Source organism: Vicia villosa, linkage group LG1 (assembly GCF_029867415.1).
Source record: "Vicia villosa cultivar HV-30 ecotype Madison, WI linkage group LG1, Vvil1.0, whole genome shotgun sequence".
Lineage (NCBI taxonomy): Eukaryota > Viridiplantae > Streptophyta > Magnoliopsida > Fabales > Fabaceae > Vicia > Vicia villosa.
This window is the reverse complement of record NC_081180.1, coordinates 68,731,233-68,751,045: the sequence shown is the minus strand read 5'-3', so window position 1 is coordinate 68,751,045 and position 19,813 is coordinate 68,731,233. Positions and strand designations below refer to the sequence as shown.

Below are 19,813 nucleotides of genomic sequence, written 5' to 3'. Positions count from 1 at the left end.
AAGTAACTTATAATTTGGAATAATATTATATAAGGACACTATTGTAGTTGGAGGCAGAAATGACATCATCCTTTCATATAGCACGGATTACTGGATGATGACCAATATTGTAGCATCATTATTTTTGTTGCAAAAATAGAAAACAGTGAAAAGAATAAAAATAAAATAATCAATTAATAAAAAAAGCCATCACTAATCCTATAAATAAGGTGCAATACATTCCTTCAGTCACAAAAACCATTTTCTTTACAATCTTTCAAACACGCACATAGCAAAACACAGAAACGTTTCCAAGTTTGCATACAAACAATGGCACCAGCGAGAACTCTCAATCATCTTGCTCACAAAAAAACCCTCGAGTCCAGTTTCGTTCGTGATGAAAGCGAGCGTCCAAAAGTGTCTTACAATGACTTCAGCAATGACATTCCAATCATTTCTCTAGCCGGAATCGATGATGTCGATGGCAAAAGAACAGAGATATGCAACAAGATTGTTGAAGCTTGTGAGAATTGGGGTATCTTCCAGGTTATCGATCATGGCGTTGATTCAAACCTCATTTCTGAGATGACCCGTTTTTCTAAAATGTTCTTCGATCTGTCACCGGAAGAGAAGCTTCAGTTTGACATGTCCGGTGGTAAAAGGGGTGGCTTCAACGTCTCTAGTCATCTCCAAGTACGTAACAAACAAATTTTATACTCTTTTGAAGTTTTAATAAAATATATATGAAATGAACCAAGAGTGTTATGCTAATTTGAAATTATTTTACAGGGAGAAGCAGTGAAAGATTGGAGAGAGATAATGATATATTTTTCATATCCAATTAACCAAAGAGACTATTCAAGGTGGCCAAACAAGCCAGAAGGATGGAAATCAGTTACAGAACAATACAGTGAGAAGCTTATGAGTTTAGCATGCAAGCTATTGGAAGTTTTATCAGAAGCTATGGGGTTAGAGAAAGAAGCTTTAACAAAAGCATGTGTTGATATGGATCAAAAGGTTGTTGTGAATTATTACCCAAAATGTCCTCAACCTGATCTTACTCTTGGGCTGAAAAGACACACTGACCCTGGTACCATCACTCTGTTGCTTCAAGATCAAGTTGGTGGTCTTCAAGCTACTAGAGATGATGGTAAGACGTGGATCACTGTTAAGCCAGTTGAAGGTGCCTTTGTTGTCAATATTGGAGATCACGGTCATGTGAGTACACTTTTTTTTCAATCATGTGTATACTATATTTTATTTTATTGCACGGTGCTTATTTTCATGATTTGTATAATTTGCACACGCATGCAGTATCTGAGTAATGGACGGTTCAAAAACGCGGATCATCAAGCAGTTGTGAATTCAAACTATAGTCGTTTATCGGTAGCAACATTCCAAAATCCAGCACCAGATGCAACTGTATATCCTTTGAAGATTAGAGAAGGAGAGAAATCTGTGATGGAAGAACCAATCACTTTTGCTGAAATGTATAGGAGGAAGATGAGCAAGGATCTTGAGATGGCTAGGATGAAGAAAATGGGTAAAGAAGAAAAAGAAATTAGGGAGCTACAGAATGCAAAACTTGGGGCCAAATCTCTGAATGAGATCATTGCTTAGACTTAATTTAGATAATAAGGATTTATGGTTTCCTTAAATTTGTGTCTTTCCTATGAATAATTATGTTTAGTTTGTTTTTGACTCCTTGCCCATGATGTATGATGGATGCATTTTGTTATTTACAATTTACAATCAATAATATTATTAATACTACATCTGTGTTAAATTATAATTACCTTTTTCAATAATTGCTCCAAAATCACCAACGATATTTGCCATATTGAAACACATCAACCATTTTCAGCTCGGTTTGTTGATATACTCATTCACGATTAGAAGTTTGTTTGATTTTTATATTGCTTGCACCAAATGAGTATGCTTGAGAGATTATTTGTTATAGTTTTTCTATCTTGCAGACATATGTCTTTTGCTAAATGCTAAGGCTAAACAACTTTTTTTTCCAGGCTGTTAGTTTTTATTTTTTAATCTGTTGTGTTTGTGTTTATGTTAAATTAGTTTACATGCATGATATGTATCCTATAAGATAAGGAAATATGATTTATTTGAATTTAAAACAATATTAAGTTGAGAGCTAGAAAACATAAACACAATTTTAAGTTATATATATATATATATATATATATATATATATATATATATATATATATATATATATATATATATATATATAAACACTATATATATATATATATATATAGTGTTTATATATATATATATATATATATATATATATATATATATATATATATATATATATATATATATAGTGTTTATATATATATATATATATATATATATATATATATATATATATATATATATATATATATATATATATATATATATATATATATAAACAATATATATATATATATATATATATATATATATATATATATATATATATATATATATATATATATATATATATATATATATATATATATATATATATATATATAGACTCCACTGTTCAATTGTTTAATAGACATTTTTTAATTAGTTCTCACAGTCCTTCTTAAATAAAAGCAACTCACTAAGCTATATTAAATACTATTATGATATTATTTTATATAATTTATTAACTATATTGAGTATTGACTAGTTAATTTAAATTTTTGATTTAATAATATTATATGATAGTGTTAAAATATGTTTAATCTTCTAAATATAACAAAAATCGTGCAAATAATCAAACATGTAATACAAATAAATTAAAATACGGAAAAAAAATTTATGATTAATTCAAATATTTTTATAAATGATATTATTTTTATATAAGGAAAAAATATAATACTAATTTAAATATTTTTATAAATGAAGTTGAAATACAGAAAAACAATCCATGATTATTCTAAATATTTTTATAAATAGTATTATTTATTTATATAAGAAAACATGTTCTACTAATTTAAATATTTTTTTAAAATAATTTTAAAACATATATACTTTTGTTTTATTATAACAGGAATTTGAATTACTTATCAAAATATTGAACAATAATAGAACAAGTTTACTATTGCTTCAAATATTTTTAAAAATAATGGCAAAACAAAGTTAATATTTATATACAAAAAATATATTGTTGATTCAAAAAAATTTATATACGAAAATAATTATAGACACCGATTTATTATCTCTTTTAAAAATAATAATATTTTTTTGGTTGAACAATTTAATTTTTCTTTCACTTTATATTTATTTTATTTTGAAAATAAATATGCATACCATACTCGTTTATTTAATTAAATTGAACAAAGTTTTTATCTAGGTTATGTTCTCTCGGTTATTCTGAAAACCAAAATGTAAACTAAACAATAAATTACTCGCTCAACAAAATGTTAAGTTTCATTGACTTTTTACACCATAACAAACGAAACATCATTCTTCTTCAATTAACGAACTAAAACACTATTTTCTCCACCAAACAAATTGAAACATCATTCTTCTTCAAGGAGAAAGAAATCTCAAACCTCAACCCAACATTTTTCTTTGACTCTCTCGTCACGTTTTTGACATGTAAGACTCTCTCGTTAATGTATTTGTAGTAGTAGTTGTTGTTATTGTTGTCGTTGTCGTTGGTATTGTTATTGCCATGGTTTTTGAGACTTAGGGTATAATGTAACGTTGTTTTTCATGTATTTGTGATTGTTTGTTTATTGTTATTTTTGTATCATTTTGAAATGTTCATTTTTATTTTACTTTTAGAAGTTGTATGTGATTATGGATCGTAGTTGGATGAAAACAAATAGATTAAATTAAAAGTATGAGAATGGAGTAATTCAATTTCTTGAATTCGCGGAAAAATCTTTCTTAACGATAATAAATTTTTTTGGTGTCCTTGTAAGATTTTTCGAAATATGCAAAAACATCCAAGGGATGTTATGTTCAATCATTTAGATTATGATGAAATTATTCAAAATTAAACAAAATATGTATGGCATGGTGAAGTGAAAAAAAAAAGACCAATGTCACATAGAGTTGAAGATGATGAATTTAGGAATGATATTTTAGAAGATATGATTCATAATATTGGAGTAGATACTTTTTAGAAAGCTCATGTGAAAGATACTTTGCAAAGAAACTTCGAAGAGTCGTTATATGCGGGATGCAAAAAGTTTACAAGATTGCCAGCTATGTTAAGACTTCTTAATCTTAAGGTAAGAGGTGGATGAGGGATAAAAGTTTCACTGAATTGCTTGAATTCTTGCAAGAAATGCTTCTAGAAGGCACCACGTTGTCAAACCGTAGTTATGAGCCCAAGAAAATATTGTTTCCAATGGGTTTGGACCATGTCAAAATACATACATATCGTAATGATTGCATATTATATAGGAAAAAGTATGAAAACTTGAAAGAGTATGAAAACTTGGGGAGTAATAGTCAGAAAACTTCCGTAGCCTAAAGTCTTTTTTTTGTAGTGCAAACTCAAGTTCACTCAAGCGCACAGTAAGCAGCATCACACCACTCTACATATTCAAGTCAAACACCAAGAGAAAAACGAAGAACGTTTAATAGTGGAACTGGACTTAATGCTCAAGTTCCCGATCACACTAGCAAAACCAAAGCAATTTTCCTGCCGACACATGGAGAATCATTTCTTAAGACTGGCCACGACTACTAAAAGACTCTCTGGCATCCAACGTCTGGTGAGTCTTGGGAGAAACTATTATGTGTCGGCCAAAGGCCCAATAAGATGAGGCTCATATGCTATGAGGAAAGTCATTTTCTCCCAAGAGATGATTATCATTTTCTTTAAGAAGCTAAAAATGGTAAGAGGAATATTAACTCTGACTATGCAGGTAAGGAAGTACAAGAAATATTTTCTTTCTTGGGAGACGATATGAAACTAGAAGTTAAAACTAAACTTTTGCAATTCAGAGTAGAGTAGCAGGACTGGTGGACTTATCTCTGTTGGCATAAATTAGGCGATGGCGGGTTGAGTTGACATGGTTGAATCTATAATGTTAAACACAACTAAATTCCTCTTTATAATTTATTGTCTAAGCAATAAATGATGGAGTAATGGTGATAGGAGAGTCATTGACATATGACTAGATTACCCCAACATTATGACTAGTTGGCACAACGGAGACATTTAACCAGAACTTATTAACGAGATTAATGTAGATGGGGCCATGAAGAATGTCAAAGTAACTATTCAACTTTTGTTTGAAAATAGTTTTCCTTATATCAAAACCTTTGTCTTTCAAATCATCCAAATCAACAAACTTTTCATTAATAACGAACAAAAGATTTTCATCCATTTTTGAAGAAAATAAAAGAATTTGAAACTAGGTTTGAAGACATAAAGAGTTGGAAATAAGATGTTGAAAATAGGTATATTGTTTAAATATCTCAAAATCTTCCTTGAAAATCCAAAAGATATGTTATGTTTTAAATACGGATGATCATTGCTATTATAGGGATATGATATAAATACGCGCCATGTTTTAGAAATAAAACCTCATCTTACCTGAGATTGTCTTAAAACCGAGGGAAAAATAATTCACGAACCTTTTTTTATTATATTATTTATTTTTAAACTAAATAATCTATCCTGTCGGTTTTCCTAATAACCGAGGGATAAAATAATCAAATTTTACTATAAAGGAACTCCTTAAACAGATTTTACCCTAATATGAATTCGTACACATCATTCTTTGGATGAATTGCAAGATAATGAAATCTTGGAACTCAAGAAGCTTGATAAAGTTCTCTATGATGGATTGCGAGTAAATTTTTTTCTCAATGGTTGGAACAAATATTTCCTTTAGAAGTTGAATGCATTCAATCCATATAAAACTTTCTAATGTTTGGAACAAATAATCTCTTACAGCAAAGGTTTGTTCTCCAAGAATCTAATTTTTTTGTAATATTGTGTTTTAATATTCTGTGTAATTTAGTGTTATAATTGAGGATATTAATCATTGTCTTTAAACAAAATCTTATCGTCCATTTCATGACTATCAACGCTCAAGACTCTACCATTAGTGATCCGCGTGAAACATAAAAAAACTTCCATTATAAAGCATTTTGAATATAAAAAATTGATTATTGAAACATCATGAAGCGCTTGAATCTACATCCTCCATTTTAAGGTTTTCAAGAGTATTTGTCATGAACAAGGCCGACCCTGGTTCAGGGCAACCAGGCCCACGGCCTAGAGCCTCAAAAAATCGGGGGCCTCAAAATCAGGTGAAGAACTAAAAAATTATAATTAATTAGGTAATAAATAAAATTTGCGCTAATAATGTAACAACTTGAAGCAGTAGCGTAGCGGTAAGCTGCATTGTCTCTATCTTTGATTATAATAAATTTTTATTTATGTATTTAAAATATTAAAAGTTTATCTTAAATTTAACACTAGCATCTAGAAAGGTGTTTAATGATTTTCATGTTTTCGCATGAACTTTAAAAAAAAAAATCATATTAATATAACTACAAAAATCAGATATACATCCTATGGATTTTTTCAATTTTTTAAAAACAAATTTTGGATAATATATATAAGTTATATTTAATTCATATTTAAAAAATCTATCATATAATAAATTCATTTATTATTAAATTTATATGATGAAATAAAATATATTATTATTTATATTTAATTCTATTATTTTTTTTATATAAAATAATTATTAAATTTTATTTTATAATAATAAATTAAAATATAAAAATTTAATATTTGTCCAGGGCCTCTGAAATGTCGGGATCGGCCCTGGTCATGAAGAGTTCTCTATGGTGGATTACAAGAGCACTAAATTATTTGAGGTTAAGGTTTGTGTTCTCAAATATTTACTTTAGCAGAAAATCATTTATTTATCTAACGTTTTTTTGTTTATATAAAAAACAAATGCAAGGAAAAACAATAGAAAATATATTGGCACCCAACATTTGATCTTGCCTAGAATATCAAAGAATTAAAGATCCAACATATTTTCTTCATGAACATATTAATTTTTATTTTATTATTCTGTGTAAAAAAATTAATATTCTAGGTAAACATTGTAGTTTGTAAACAAATCATTTTATTAACTTTTTGTGTAAACAATGTAAAGAGTTTTAATTTTTAAAAAAAAAACAATGTAACTTATCCCTTGGTTTTATTGACAAACCGAGATATATGAGGCGCTAGTTTTGTAAATAATAAAAGTGAAAATGATGGAGTTCGAGCCCGTGCGCAAATAAATGTACCCCTCGGTGTTTTAAAAACCGAGGTGTTAAGTTGTTACTTTTCATGACGCATGATCTGCTGTCGCACACGGGTCAAAAATGAGTAATTTAAAATTTAGTTTACGATAACGACAATATTGTATATCTGTTGCACCCCAAAATTTGCCCTCTTTTATGTGCTATAAGTTACGATAGACGTTTATTTCGTCTCCCAAAATAAATCAAGAGAAAATTGAAGAAATCCATTGAAGGCGCAAGTTGATTGGAATTCGTTCATTAAAAGTTGAAGGGGATTTAATTTCAGAGATAATCAGAGTGAATGGAAGATTTTTAAGTAATTGCGTGGAATTGTTTTGGATGCAAGTTACAAGATTAAAGTCCGTCTTAGTATTCATCATTAAATCAGAGTTCGTCCATTCCACAGGCCATTTGGTTTGCACAAGAGATTAAGGTTCGAATTGAAAAACCCATTCATGATTCAAAGACTATTCAAATATCCAATGTTCAAGTTTTATTCAAGGACATTCTTGTTCAAAATTTTATCAAAGAAATAAGGCCAAAGTTATCCATTCAAAAGCCATTACAAATGTTACATAAAACCAAGTTCAAATAAAAATTCCAATGTCCATTACAAAGACAAAATTACAAGATTCAATGGAAATTTAAGTGTGCACAAGAGAAAAAAGCAAGTCGGTTCAACACTTCCAAAATCCTGCAGCATGCTATTCAATCTTTTAACTTCCAGACTCAAGCCTCCAAACCGAACCACTTGCACAACCGCCCCTGCAAATTAAATCTCTGCCCAAGCAAAAGCAGCTGCAGCTTTGAACCATAAACCATTCCTTCACAAAACCGTGAACAACCTGCAAAGAAAACTGAACCGGTTTCGGTTCGAACAAAAAACGAACCAGCATCACAATAGAAAAAAAGAGGGAGAAGAAAATCACAACCAAAAAAAATGTAACAAACTTCTGGCTCTCGATTCTCTCCATCAATCTTAATTCATCTTCTTCACCGAATTCAGAGGAAAAACCTCCAATCTTCATCGTTCTTCATCTTGTTCATCATCAATCTTCTTCTCTGAATTCACACTGATCCTCAACCTCGCAACAGAAATTCACCTTCATCACTCTTAGGGCTCTGAATCTTCACTTCCTTTCGATTCATCACCGAATCATTCATCACTTTCAACACAATTCAACACAATTCACATTCAACAAGAAAAATTGAACAGAAAACCAAAAAGAAGAAGAGGAGAAATCGTAAAACAGAAATCAGAGAACCTGTAACAGACTCTGAAATAATCGCTCTTCTTCAATCACCAATTCGGAATCCTCAATCACACTCCATTCTTGATCCTTCATCGTCTTCATCGCACTGCTTCAATTCTTCACGCCAATTCTCCATCGTTCATCAGAAAACTCAGAAAGAAACCATCAATCCTCTTCAGAACCTTCTCTCACAACAATAATCATCATCGATTCAATCTCCACTCTTCACCACGGCATCACAAACTTCAATCATCATAACTGCAAACTTCACACTCCATAATCCAACATCGCAGCAATTACGACACCACTGTGAACAACAACCACGCGATAACAGAAGGAAGAAGAAGTTAAAGAAAACGCAGATGTACCTGAACAAGGAACTGTGATTCGCCGTCCGCTTCCCTTGAAATTGAAGAGGTATCGAACACCTTCTCCGGTCAGTGAATGTTCTTCCGCTTCACCTTCTATGTATACTGTGTGCTTCGACTGAGAATGGAACCGGAACTATAAATCTAATCCGATTTTGCGTCGAGAAGAGATAGCTACTCGGAGAGTTTGAATTCGGAGGCGATTGGAGATAATGAGATGGTGACTGGTGTATTCGCGGCGGCGCTGAGGAATCGCGATCGGAGAAGGAAGGGGGGGGCTGCGCGCCGTTTTGACTCGGGAAATTGAAGTAGAAGAACATGAACCATCTCAAGTAACTTTACCCTAATTCCTCTTTTGTTGATTTAATGTTGTTTAGCTAACACAATAATCTATGTATTAACGTGATTTCAATCTGAAAAGGGAATTAAGATGTGGCTAATGGTGATTAATTGAAACTTAATAAAAAAATCTGATTAGTGATTAGATCAAAAATCTGGATGACATAAATTGAATGAAATCCGAATGTTGATCCATCAATACTGGGCCTAGCGCAGGTTTTCAGCCATACACCTTTCTTTTAACCCAATCACGTCCCTCTCTCTTTACCTAACAAAAACTGTAACAAAAAGCTCTTTGGGCCTCAATCTCATAAGCCCTACGCCTTGTACTAGACTGTCCCCCTACTTTCAAAATAAACACCCCTGACTCCTTATTTTCATGTTAGAATTTGATCCTTTTCCCATAATTTTTTTCCTATTTCTTAGATAATAAAAACAAATAAAATCATGTGTTAATTTTTGTTTAGAATTAGAATTTAAATTCATGTTTCTAGATGGTAAAAAGATAATACAAAAACATGCAATCTCTTAGGTTTGTTAGATTTTGTCTTTATGAAAAGAGAATAAATAAAAAGAATATAAAATCACAATAGTTTCTTTAGATTTTTGCATGATAAAAAATGAATAAAAACATGTAATATCTTTTGTTTGTTAGAATTTAATTGTTTTGTACATAGTTTTGTTCTATTATTGTTTAGATGAAAATGTCATAAAAAACAATTTAATCTTGCTAGATTTTCTTTTAGGATTCATTTAGAATTTAATTGCTAGTATTTTTTATGGTCGGTGCATGCTTCCTTGTTATTACTGATTTGGTTGTTGAGATGTGCGAGGTACTTCGATAGAGCCTTCGATTGCGATTCGACTTACTCTGTGTTTCACTTTATTTGTGGGACACGAATTCGCTTCCGGTGCGATTGATTTCCGCCGTGTTCCACTTTATTTGTGGGACACGAACCTATTTTTGATGCCAGTCACCTGATCTCTCATTCATTGAGATGTATACTGTTGTATTGTCAGAATTGTTTCTCTTGCAGGTTGCTCGTGTGGTTATGCTCGACGTGTACCACATGTCGCTCGTGATTTATTTTCACGGCGACGCTTTTTGACTCGCTTTGCTTGATGATGGCTTACGCGAAGTATTTTGGACTTCTCTGCTTACGCTTGCTAGCTCATTGCGAATTTGCTATCCGTTCGGTATTTTCTCCTTGTCCCTTTTACTGCTTTCCGCATCATCCTATAACATGAGAAGTAGGACCTAGACATGCATCTGGCCAAGCCCTCGAAAGAGGCTCTGTTTTTGTTGGTGTGTTTATATTTGTTCTTTGCGGCAGGGAGTCACGATGTAATAAGTCCTATATGGCACTCCGTTAAGTCCTCTTGGAAGGCATGCGGAAAGGGTTAGCAATCAACCCCCGCCTAGTCTCATCGAGTTCGTTCAGTAAGCGCACGCTGCGCGTTGCTTGCTTTTGAACCACCACAAGATCTTGTTATCGAGTATGTCAGGTAAAGGGTTCATGCAATCGGACCCCCGCCTTTTCTTTAGCTCATGTTGATCGACATTGACGCTCGGTGTACGCACGCACCGTTTTTCTTTCAGATCCGTGACGGCTTGGTTGCTGAGAGGGATCCGCTCCTCTTGTCTATGGCCCGATCATTTTCGCGAGGTCTAATGCTTGATTGACTCGGGTGATTCGCTCCCCTTGGCTATGGCGTGACCGCTTTTCTACCATTCGGCCAGTGCCGTTGGTTTGTTTGCTTTACGAGCGAAACTCGTTTGTGTGATACTCTTGTTTGCTTTCCCTCTCCTTCGTAGGTTGCTAGTTTAGTTTAGAATTGTACCCTTTGTATGATAACATTAGGTAGCAAGCTTTCCCCTTAACTTAGGTTTTCCTCATGCATTCTTTAAAACACAAACCACACTCTTTGATTTTCTTTTCTTAAGAGCTTGTTATTTCCGCTCCATTACCAAGCATAAGTTTCTAAAGGTCGAGCAGCGGAGTGTGAATGTAACTCGTTCACCTAAAAAACAAAAAACAAACAGAAACTAGTTAGCCGAGCTACGGTAGCTCTGATTATGCAAAACAGATACGTAGGCAGCGGGGTAGGGCCCGTGCGAGCACAATCCTTTCTTTTACCTACATTCTGCATTCATTTTAGTCCAGATTATCATAGATTTGTTACACACCTATAGATTTAGACATAAGCGTGGATACCATCGAGTACGATGGGCGCGAGGGGTGCTAGCACCTTCCCCTCGTGTACCCGACTCCCTTACCCTTTTCTCTGGTCGTGAGACTGTTGTTTTGTTTTGTGGTTTGCTGGCATTCCTTCCTTTTCAGGATAAATATGTTAGTGGCGAATCTGTTAATTTTCGCGGTAACGACAATATCAAGGACTCTTGGATAATTATTAACCAATTGTAGCGATTATGGGGATTTGTTTTGTTTAAGAAAGCAAAGAAAATACGTGATTATCAAATAAGCTAAAACGACTAATCTACTGATTCTAGTTCGAACTTATCATTGATTATTATAAATTCAATCTCCTAATTTATTCCTATTCGACTACAAAACTCATTGACAAGTGAAACATGTTTTATGTGATGTAAGTTCATATTATCCGAATTAAGCAAAAGGATTTACGCCATCGGAGATTAAGCAAACACGATAATGAATTAAGCAAACACTAACGTTATTATAATTAAGGATCATACAACAATCAAATTAAATCAATATACTCAATAAAAATAGAATTAAGCAAACAAGAATGACATAATATAATTAAACGAAATAGAAACTTGATTAAAATTATTATAACCTCAAAGTATGATGGAACCCATAATCAACAGATTTTGCCTTGGGATTAGTTCTCCATTATAAACGTACAAAGCATCAGAAATATTTCGTCAACAGTTACAATAAATCAGTACCACGACTGAATATTGTTAAACAAAATAAGGATTCGCAATTCTAATTCAAATTAGGTCGGAAAACATAAAACCGACCCAAAACTAAATATTTCTTAAGTTTTGAACTTTAACGAATTATTCGACAATCTATCACTCTGAATCAATTTTTGACTTCAACACAAAACTTGTAGGTCTTTCTCCTAGCTTTCCAACGCATCTCAGAATGCGTCAATTCAATTCTTGTATGGTTTACACAATGAAGAGTTATCAAATAATATTTAATGCCGAAAATTAAATACGAAAATTAAATAAAGGCAAAAATAAACTAAAATATAAAAATACATTAAAATATTAGAAGAATGTGCATCAAAATTCACTGATCAACACCATTCGTTAACTCGCTTCATTATATGAGGTAAAATGTATTTCGTGTCCGAGGTTAAAAGCGCTTTTTGTAGCAGTGCAAGTTATCTCAACAAAACCTAATCTAAGAGATTTAGATACTCCTGAATAAACAATTCATAACAATAAAGATAACCTAAAAACAACTGGATTACTGGTTAGAAATCGGCTTCTGATGATGAAAGCCTTTGCTCTAGAGCTCTGCTATATTTTCCCTTCGCCAGAATTATGTCGCCATTAGAAGATACCAAAAACAGTATGCATATGAGAGACAATTTATATGATAAACAAGCTGTGAGATCAAACTAATTAAAAATTCCCTCAAAAGATATATAAGTTTATGCTTTCCAAATTTTAGCACTCATCAAGACTAGTATCAAACAATGTAGGGTTCGCCTAACGCGAGGTGCATATTCTATATTAGTAAGGTGAGATGGGATAGTATCCAATTGCTAAAACATTAGGTCAAACTTAACTAAACTATTTATAATAAGATTATACACGTTTAGAAGGAAGAGTTGGGAACAATCCATATGATGGAATTGTATAAGGATTTATCACTCAACTGATAATATTCGAGAATTGTATTAGATACAATTGGAAGGAGTTCCTACTTAAATAACTAATTATTGTGTAATTAGCCTAACGTTGAATTAAAACAAAGTCAAATATGGATCTCGTTCCACTAGAAAATCTTCCAACGGGATTTTCTGAATTAAATGGTGAGGGTCATTTGCTTTGAGTAAAATAGTGTGTTAGAAAAGATTGAGAATCTATGTTCAGAATCTGGTTTTGATGATAACAAGAATATATTTTGTGAGTAACAATTTTACTACTAATGCCTTTATTAAGTGTGCAGATATTATGCTATAAGTCATACACGACAACATCATAAAGGAATTCAGACAAGCTTCAAGGAATTAAACAGAAATATCAGATACATGAAGAACTCATTACAACAAGAAGATCACATGGGTAAATGATCAGAAGTTCTGCACATATAAAAGGAATTCAACAATCAGTGACAGAAGATCATAAGTCCTCGTAGAAATAGAGGCTTGATAATACAAATACTACTAAGCTTCCTCAGAAGTTCAAGCGACATCAATATTCACAGCAACAAAAGTTTTGACTCTGTATTTAGAAGCTTCGAAGAACAACATAAATTTCTCTCATTAAATCACATGCAAGAAATCACGTTACTCAATGCAAAGATAAAATTATGACATCTATTGTTGTCTACATTTTAATTAAATGTAGGAAAACACTCTACCAAGAGAAATTGTCTTGAAAGAAGAAAAAAAAGGAAGACACACTACCAAAAGATAAGATTCGCCTTGGAAATAGGTGTGTCATCATTTAGTCTATGAAAAGCATTAAATGCCATTTTCAAATATGGTTCAACGATAATAACAGACTTCTATAAAAAGAACAAAACTATGATACAAGAAATACCGTCACACTCCTTTTTCATCCTTATAAATTCATCTTTATAAAATAGCAAGTGTACTATTTTGCCTCTGTAGTAATAATAGGGAAATTCCCCGAATGTCGATCTCAATGACTGCGTAGTAATATTGAGTTCAAATTGTAGTTTAATCAAACACAAACTAATGTTGGGGTTGTGTTTGCAAATTGTGACTAAACAATAATTAAAATAGCAGAAAAGTAAATTGGCCTTTTGACAAATATGAGTATTATGCTAGGGGTATAGTGTGTGATTGTTCCTGTAATAACCTTGGATTTAGATCTCTTCAACAAGTTCATAACCTTTAATTACCGCCCTTTAGATTATTTTCCCCTAAGTCCTTAGTGGGAGAACCTTTGAACATTCATCCTAAATCCTAAGTCCTTAGAGAATTATGATGAAATCAAGCCTTTATGTTATCAAGAGTGAACCGGTAACTATAGGATATCCCTAGTCCTAGGTGATATCTACTATAGTCTAATCGTACAAAAACCTTAACAACCGCTGTCCAGCTGGTTGTTAACCGTAAATCAATCTTGTTGGTCCGACAAAGAAAGCATAAAACCTTGTACAATTAAATTGAATAAGAAAACAAATCTAATGATGAACTCAGGAATTCAAAATCATTACAGAATCATATCAGGGACACCCCCTAGCATTAGGGTTTAGTTACTCATATTGTTTAAAGAAAACAAAATATAAAATAGATACATTACAAGAATTGAGATGAAAGTTGATCTTCAATCGCTTCCGTTCATGAAGACCTTCTTCTCTCCCAAACCCTTGTTTTCTCCAATCTTCAATCTTGTCTTCTCATTGCCAAAAAGTCCTTCTCTCCTTCCACAAACTTCGTTTAAATAGTATTAGTATCAGTCTCAGTGTCCACAAAAAGTCCAAAGTACCCTTAATGACAGGACATATTGAAATAGATCAAAAAGTGAAGTTTCTGTCCGCATCCATCTACACGGGCCGTGTTGATTAACACGGGTGCCCGTGTTGATTCACTGACTGACGTAATTTTGAAAATCTGCCCAGACCTATCAACACGGGTGGCCGTGTTAATTAACATGGGCCGTGTAAGCCCTTAACTTCAGAATTTGGCTTTGTGTTCTTCATCAAAGTTGTAGCCCTTTTCGTTAGCAAAATTTTGCCACCGGAACCGCGTCATTCCGAGTTACGAAGCTCTAGTTATGATCAAAATACTACACGCATATCACGATGAGAAACATGCTGAAAATTTCCAGATCTCACACTTGCTAACACGAGCCGTGTCAACCTCGTGACTTTCATCTCTTTTGCATTTTCTTTGCCACGCTTCATCCTAACACGGCCAGTTTCAGGTGACACAGGTGGTCGTGTCAGACCTCATGTAGCTTGATTTTTCACTTCCTTCGAAACTCCCCTTTTTGTGCTTTTTGGTATTTATTTGTCTCGATTTATTCCTTTAAGCCTGCAAACACTAAAATACACAACCACAGCATAAAATGTAGAAGAATGAAGTAAAACACTTGATAATATAAAGCAAAGACGACTAAAATCAACGGTAAATAAACGTGTAAAAACCACTAATCAGAAATCATTACCTTGGATCATCTCAAATAAACTGTCACACTCCTTTTTCATCCTTATAAATTCATCTTTCAGCCCTCGATCTATGACACCTTAACTCTTACCCTTCAAACTTCCTTCCTTGCAAAACTCTTGTCTCATGGCTCTCAAAACCTTCCTTGGAAATGAAAGCATGCTTGTGATTATCAATGAAAAGAAACTAAGTGACTCAAGTGATGAGTACAGTATCCACAGACTCTTTGAGTATCAAGGCTGGAAGGGATACAAGGAAATCCTCAACAAACCCATTTACCCAAACCTTGTGAAGAACTTCTAGCTATATGCTTCCGTCAGTAGTGATGGACAAAGCATTACATCTCACATGTTCAGCTCCAAAATTGTCATTAAAAAAGACTCCATTGCTGAAGCAATTCAGTGTCCATCTAATCAGAATCTCATATCTCTAGAGTTTCTTGATCACCTTGCTAGAACCCATCGCTCGGGTTTCTCCAAGCTTCCTGTCGCCCTCAAAAGATTCTATAATAATTCAAAGAAACTAAAACCCATAAGCAGAATCTGGTTTGAGTTCATAATATCAAACATCGTGCCTCGAGGAATCTATCAGAACAACCTATCCTCACGAGATAGAAATCTTGCCATCTATCTTCGTAATGGTCGTAGGGTAAATCTGCCAGCTATCATCTTCACTCATCTGAAGGAGGCTGTTATGTTTTCCAAAACTTCTTAGGATATTTTCTTCAATAGCCTATGGGCGGGTCATCTCTGAATTAATTGAGAAAGTTGGGATCCTCACCAAAATTAGACAAACTGCACTTGCTAGGAGTAACATCATGTCTAGCCATAAATGTGAAGAATTTGTCTTTGATTATTCTTAGTTGTAATTCTCTTGTAATTTAATGAAATGTTCTGTTATGTTTAATTGATGTTTATGCTATCTGCTAAATATTTAAACTGTTTGAACACTCTTAATTATGAAACAGAAAAGATATATATGAACTAAATCAACTGATTATAAGCTGGAACATACATTGATATTCATATATAACTCTTAAGACTACCGAGTTTAGGGGGAGCTATGTGACATAAATAAGTTTATATGTTTATCTCACTCAGAGGGAAGTTATACATCTCAGGGGGGGGGGGGGGAAACAGTTCTTAAACCTGAATCATTCCACCTGACCTTCTTAATAGCTTTTTGATTATGACAAAAAGGGGGAAAAAGAATAGATTTTGATGAATAAAATAAGTTGCTTGATTGAACATATAAAAGGGAATGAAATATACTTTCTTAATTATTATTACCTCATAAAATTGTTCCATCAAAATACATGGTTTTTGTCATCAAAAAGGGGGAGATTGTTAGAACAAGATTGAGAATCTATATTCAGAATCTGGTTTTGATGATAACAAGCATATATTTTGTGAGTAACAACAATTGTACTACTAATTCATTCATTAAGTGTGCAGATATTATGCTATAAGCCATATACGACAGCATCAGAAAGGAATTGAGACAAGCTTCAAGGAATTAAACAGAAATATCAGATACATGAAGAACTCATTACAACAAGAAGATCACATGAGTAAATGATCAGAAGTTATGCACATATAAAAAGAATACAACAATCACTGACAGTAGATCATAAGTCATCGTAGAAACAAAGGCTTGATAATACAAATAATACCATGCTTCCTCAGAACTTCAAGCGACATCAATATTCATAACAACAAAAGTTTTGACTATGTTTTCAGAAGCTTTGAAAAACAGCATAAATTGCTCCAATTAAATCACATGCAAGAAATCACGTTACTCAATGCAAAGACAAAATTATGACATCTATTGTTGTCTATATTTTGATAAAATGTAGGAAAACACGCTACCAAGATAAATTATCTTGAAAGAAGAAAAACAAGGAAGACACGCTACCAAAAGATAAGATTCGCCTTGGAAATAGGTGTGTCATCATTCAGTCTACGACAAGCATTAAATGCCATTTTAAAATATGTTTCAACGAAAATATTCCAACGGTAATAACAGACTTCTATAAAAAGAACAAAACTATGATAGAAGAAATACTGTGTGAGTGTGAGATAGTGTGAGCAAGAAAATAAGCACAAGATTAATTAAGCTGCTCCAACAGAGGCAACACACACAAAGTGTGTGGTGAAACGATTATGTTGAAATGTACATCATAAGCCTATGAAAAGAAAATCAAAAAGAGTGAAAAAGAAAATCCTGCATGTTTTGCAGTATGCTTCAATGGAGTTATAAGAAATCCATAAATACTTGATCGATCCATACATTTCTCATGTTGAATGACAAAGAAACTGAATACAATGAGTTGTTGCTCGACATTGTTTCATGTTTACTTATGATCATCGATGTTTCATCAGCTATAACAAGCTTCATGATCAGTATTGAAGAAGATGATGAAGATCAATGAATAAGAAGCAATTCATACAAGAGCTGCTGCTCTTAATCTGCTTTTAGAAGAAGAAGAAGAAGATCTCGTCCAAAAGTTGAAGAAAATAAGACTGCAAGAATATTTTTATTTCTTGTAATCATTTGTAAACACACATAGAGTTGTTGCTCGTATTGTGTTATATCTTAGGAAACTTCTGATAGATTGTTTAGGCATCAAAAGTGACTTCTAGTCAGTGTGCAGAAGCATATGTACTTAGAATAGGAGAAAATATGCTTGACTAAGAAGCACACTTGTAATCTCCAGAAGAACAATTATGATAGAATTGGTGTTCCTTGGGTATCCTATGATATGGATACTTGAGAAGTCCTAGAGATCTGGTTAGACTCTAGGAGTGTTCTAGGTCAATAAACGTTATATCTCGTGGAGATCACTGAACAGTTTATTGTCTAGGGTTAGTCACGAGCAGTTGGCTTGTGCAGGGTTAGTCACGAGCAGTTGGCTTGTACAGGGTTAGTCACGAGCAGTTGGCTTGTGCGGGAGTTACTAGGTTGATGAACGTTATATCTTGTTTAGATCACTGAACGATTCATCATCTAGGGTTAGTCACTCGCAGGTAGCTTGTGCAGGAAGTTAGTCTGGACAGTTGATCGTGTAGTTGTAATCAGTTTGGTTATAGTGGAATAAGTCCTCGATTGAGAGAGGCAAAATCACCTGAGGAGGGTGGACTGGAGGTAGCCTTATTGAGAAGGTGAACCAGGATAAAAATGGATGTGTCATTTATCTTATGCATCTTTCATTTAACTCAGAATATTCACACTGATTATCTTTTGAACTGTCGTTGACTTAGTTAGAAGTTCTGATGGAGTTAAGAAGTTAAATTAAATAAGTATCTCATTGGTTATGTCATCTCTAACATGCTTCTGCAACAATAATCTAAAGCATATCCAAAAAATGAGATACTAAGAATAAAGGAAAGATTTATAGAAAGGGAAATAAAATTGAAAGAACACAATTTAAACTCCTCTTTCTTGTGTTTTTCTCCACCTTCATAATGGAATTATTAAAACCAATGTACGGGCTCCATGCATCTTCAAAAGACTTTGTAACTTCTATAAAGCTTACTAAAGGGTGCCTTACCTCTAAAGAAGACATTTTTAAGATTTATACTTTATCACTTCGGTTTGGGAAGAGGCATCACTTATGTCATTGTCATTGAGGAAGTCTATGCAGGTAATATTGGGTTTCTTATATTAGACAGCTCATGTACCCGAGACTATCAACCCCCACTCAACTCCTCAACATGCTTTTATTTTCCCCGGGAAACTTTTTCAATAGAGAAGACATCTCCTATACGGATTTCCCTTGTTATCGCTCATGACATTTCCATAGGAAACCACAACTTCATGACTGATAGCAAAGACATGAGGGGAAGTGTTTCAGGTAGGCAAAACGGCCCAATACGACTGGCCCAAATTAGAGATCCAATCTAATTCCACAATCATTCAAGCTGAAGAACATATGTTCTCTCACAAGGAAATCTTGTATTGGAGCGAAGCCTCACTCTATCTCAACTGTTAGGCTCTTACAACGGTCCTCTATGCAAGACACTACATTCACCGAAGACGGTTATAATCATCATTGTTATATAATTGTGTATATGTGTCACGCCAAGCACTATTAAAAATAAGACATTTGGCTAAAAGATTTTACATCAGGTTTCAAGATATATGATGTGAAAAATATTTGTCAAAGAATTTTATATCAGACATTTATTTCCAATGATGTAAAAATGGTTGGATATTGGTATTTCAAGTGTGGGAAAT

At 33.1% G+C, this 19,813-nt stretch overlaps 1 protein-coding gene across 1 annotated transcript; it reads left to right on the top strand.

Moving 5' to 3' along the window:
• Nucleotides 1–275: 275 nt before the first annotated feature.
• On the top strand, nt 276–1,614 carry LOC131608727 (naringenin,2-oxoglutarate 3-dioxygenase-like). Its single transcript, XM_058880258.1, has 3 exons — nt 276–672; nt 769–1,197; nt 1,294–1,614. The coding sequence occupies exons 1-3, from the start codon at nt 310–312 to the stop codon at nt 1,597–1,599; spliced, it is 1,098 nt and encodes a 365-aa protein (XP_058736241.1). The 5' UTR covers nt 276–309; the 3' UTR covers nt 1,600–1,614.
• Nucleotides 1,615–19,813: the final 18,199 nt, after the last annotated feature.

Excerpts from the sequence above, each read along its gene's own strand:
- LOC131608727 (XM_058880258.1), top strand. The coding sequence starts at position 310 with ATGGCACCAGCGAGAACTCTCAATCATCTTGCTCACAAAAAAACCCTC. Across the intron at positions 673-768 it reads ACGTCTCTAGTCATCTCCAA|GGAGAAGCAGTGAAAGATTG; the intron begins GTACGTAACAAA and ends ATTATTTTACAG. Across the intron at positions 1,198-1,293 it reads ATATTGGAGATCACGGTCAT|TATCTGAGTAATGGACGGTT; the intron begins GTGAGTACACTT and ends ACACGCATGCAG.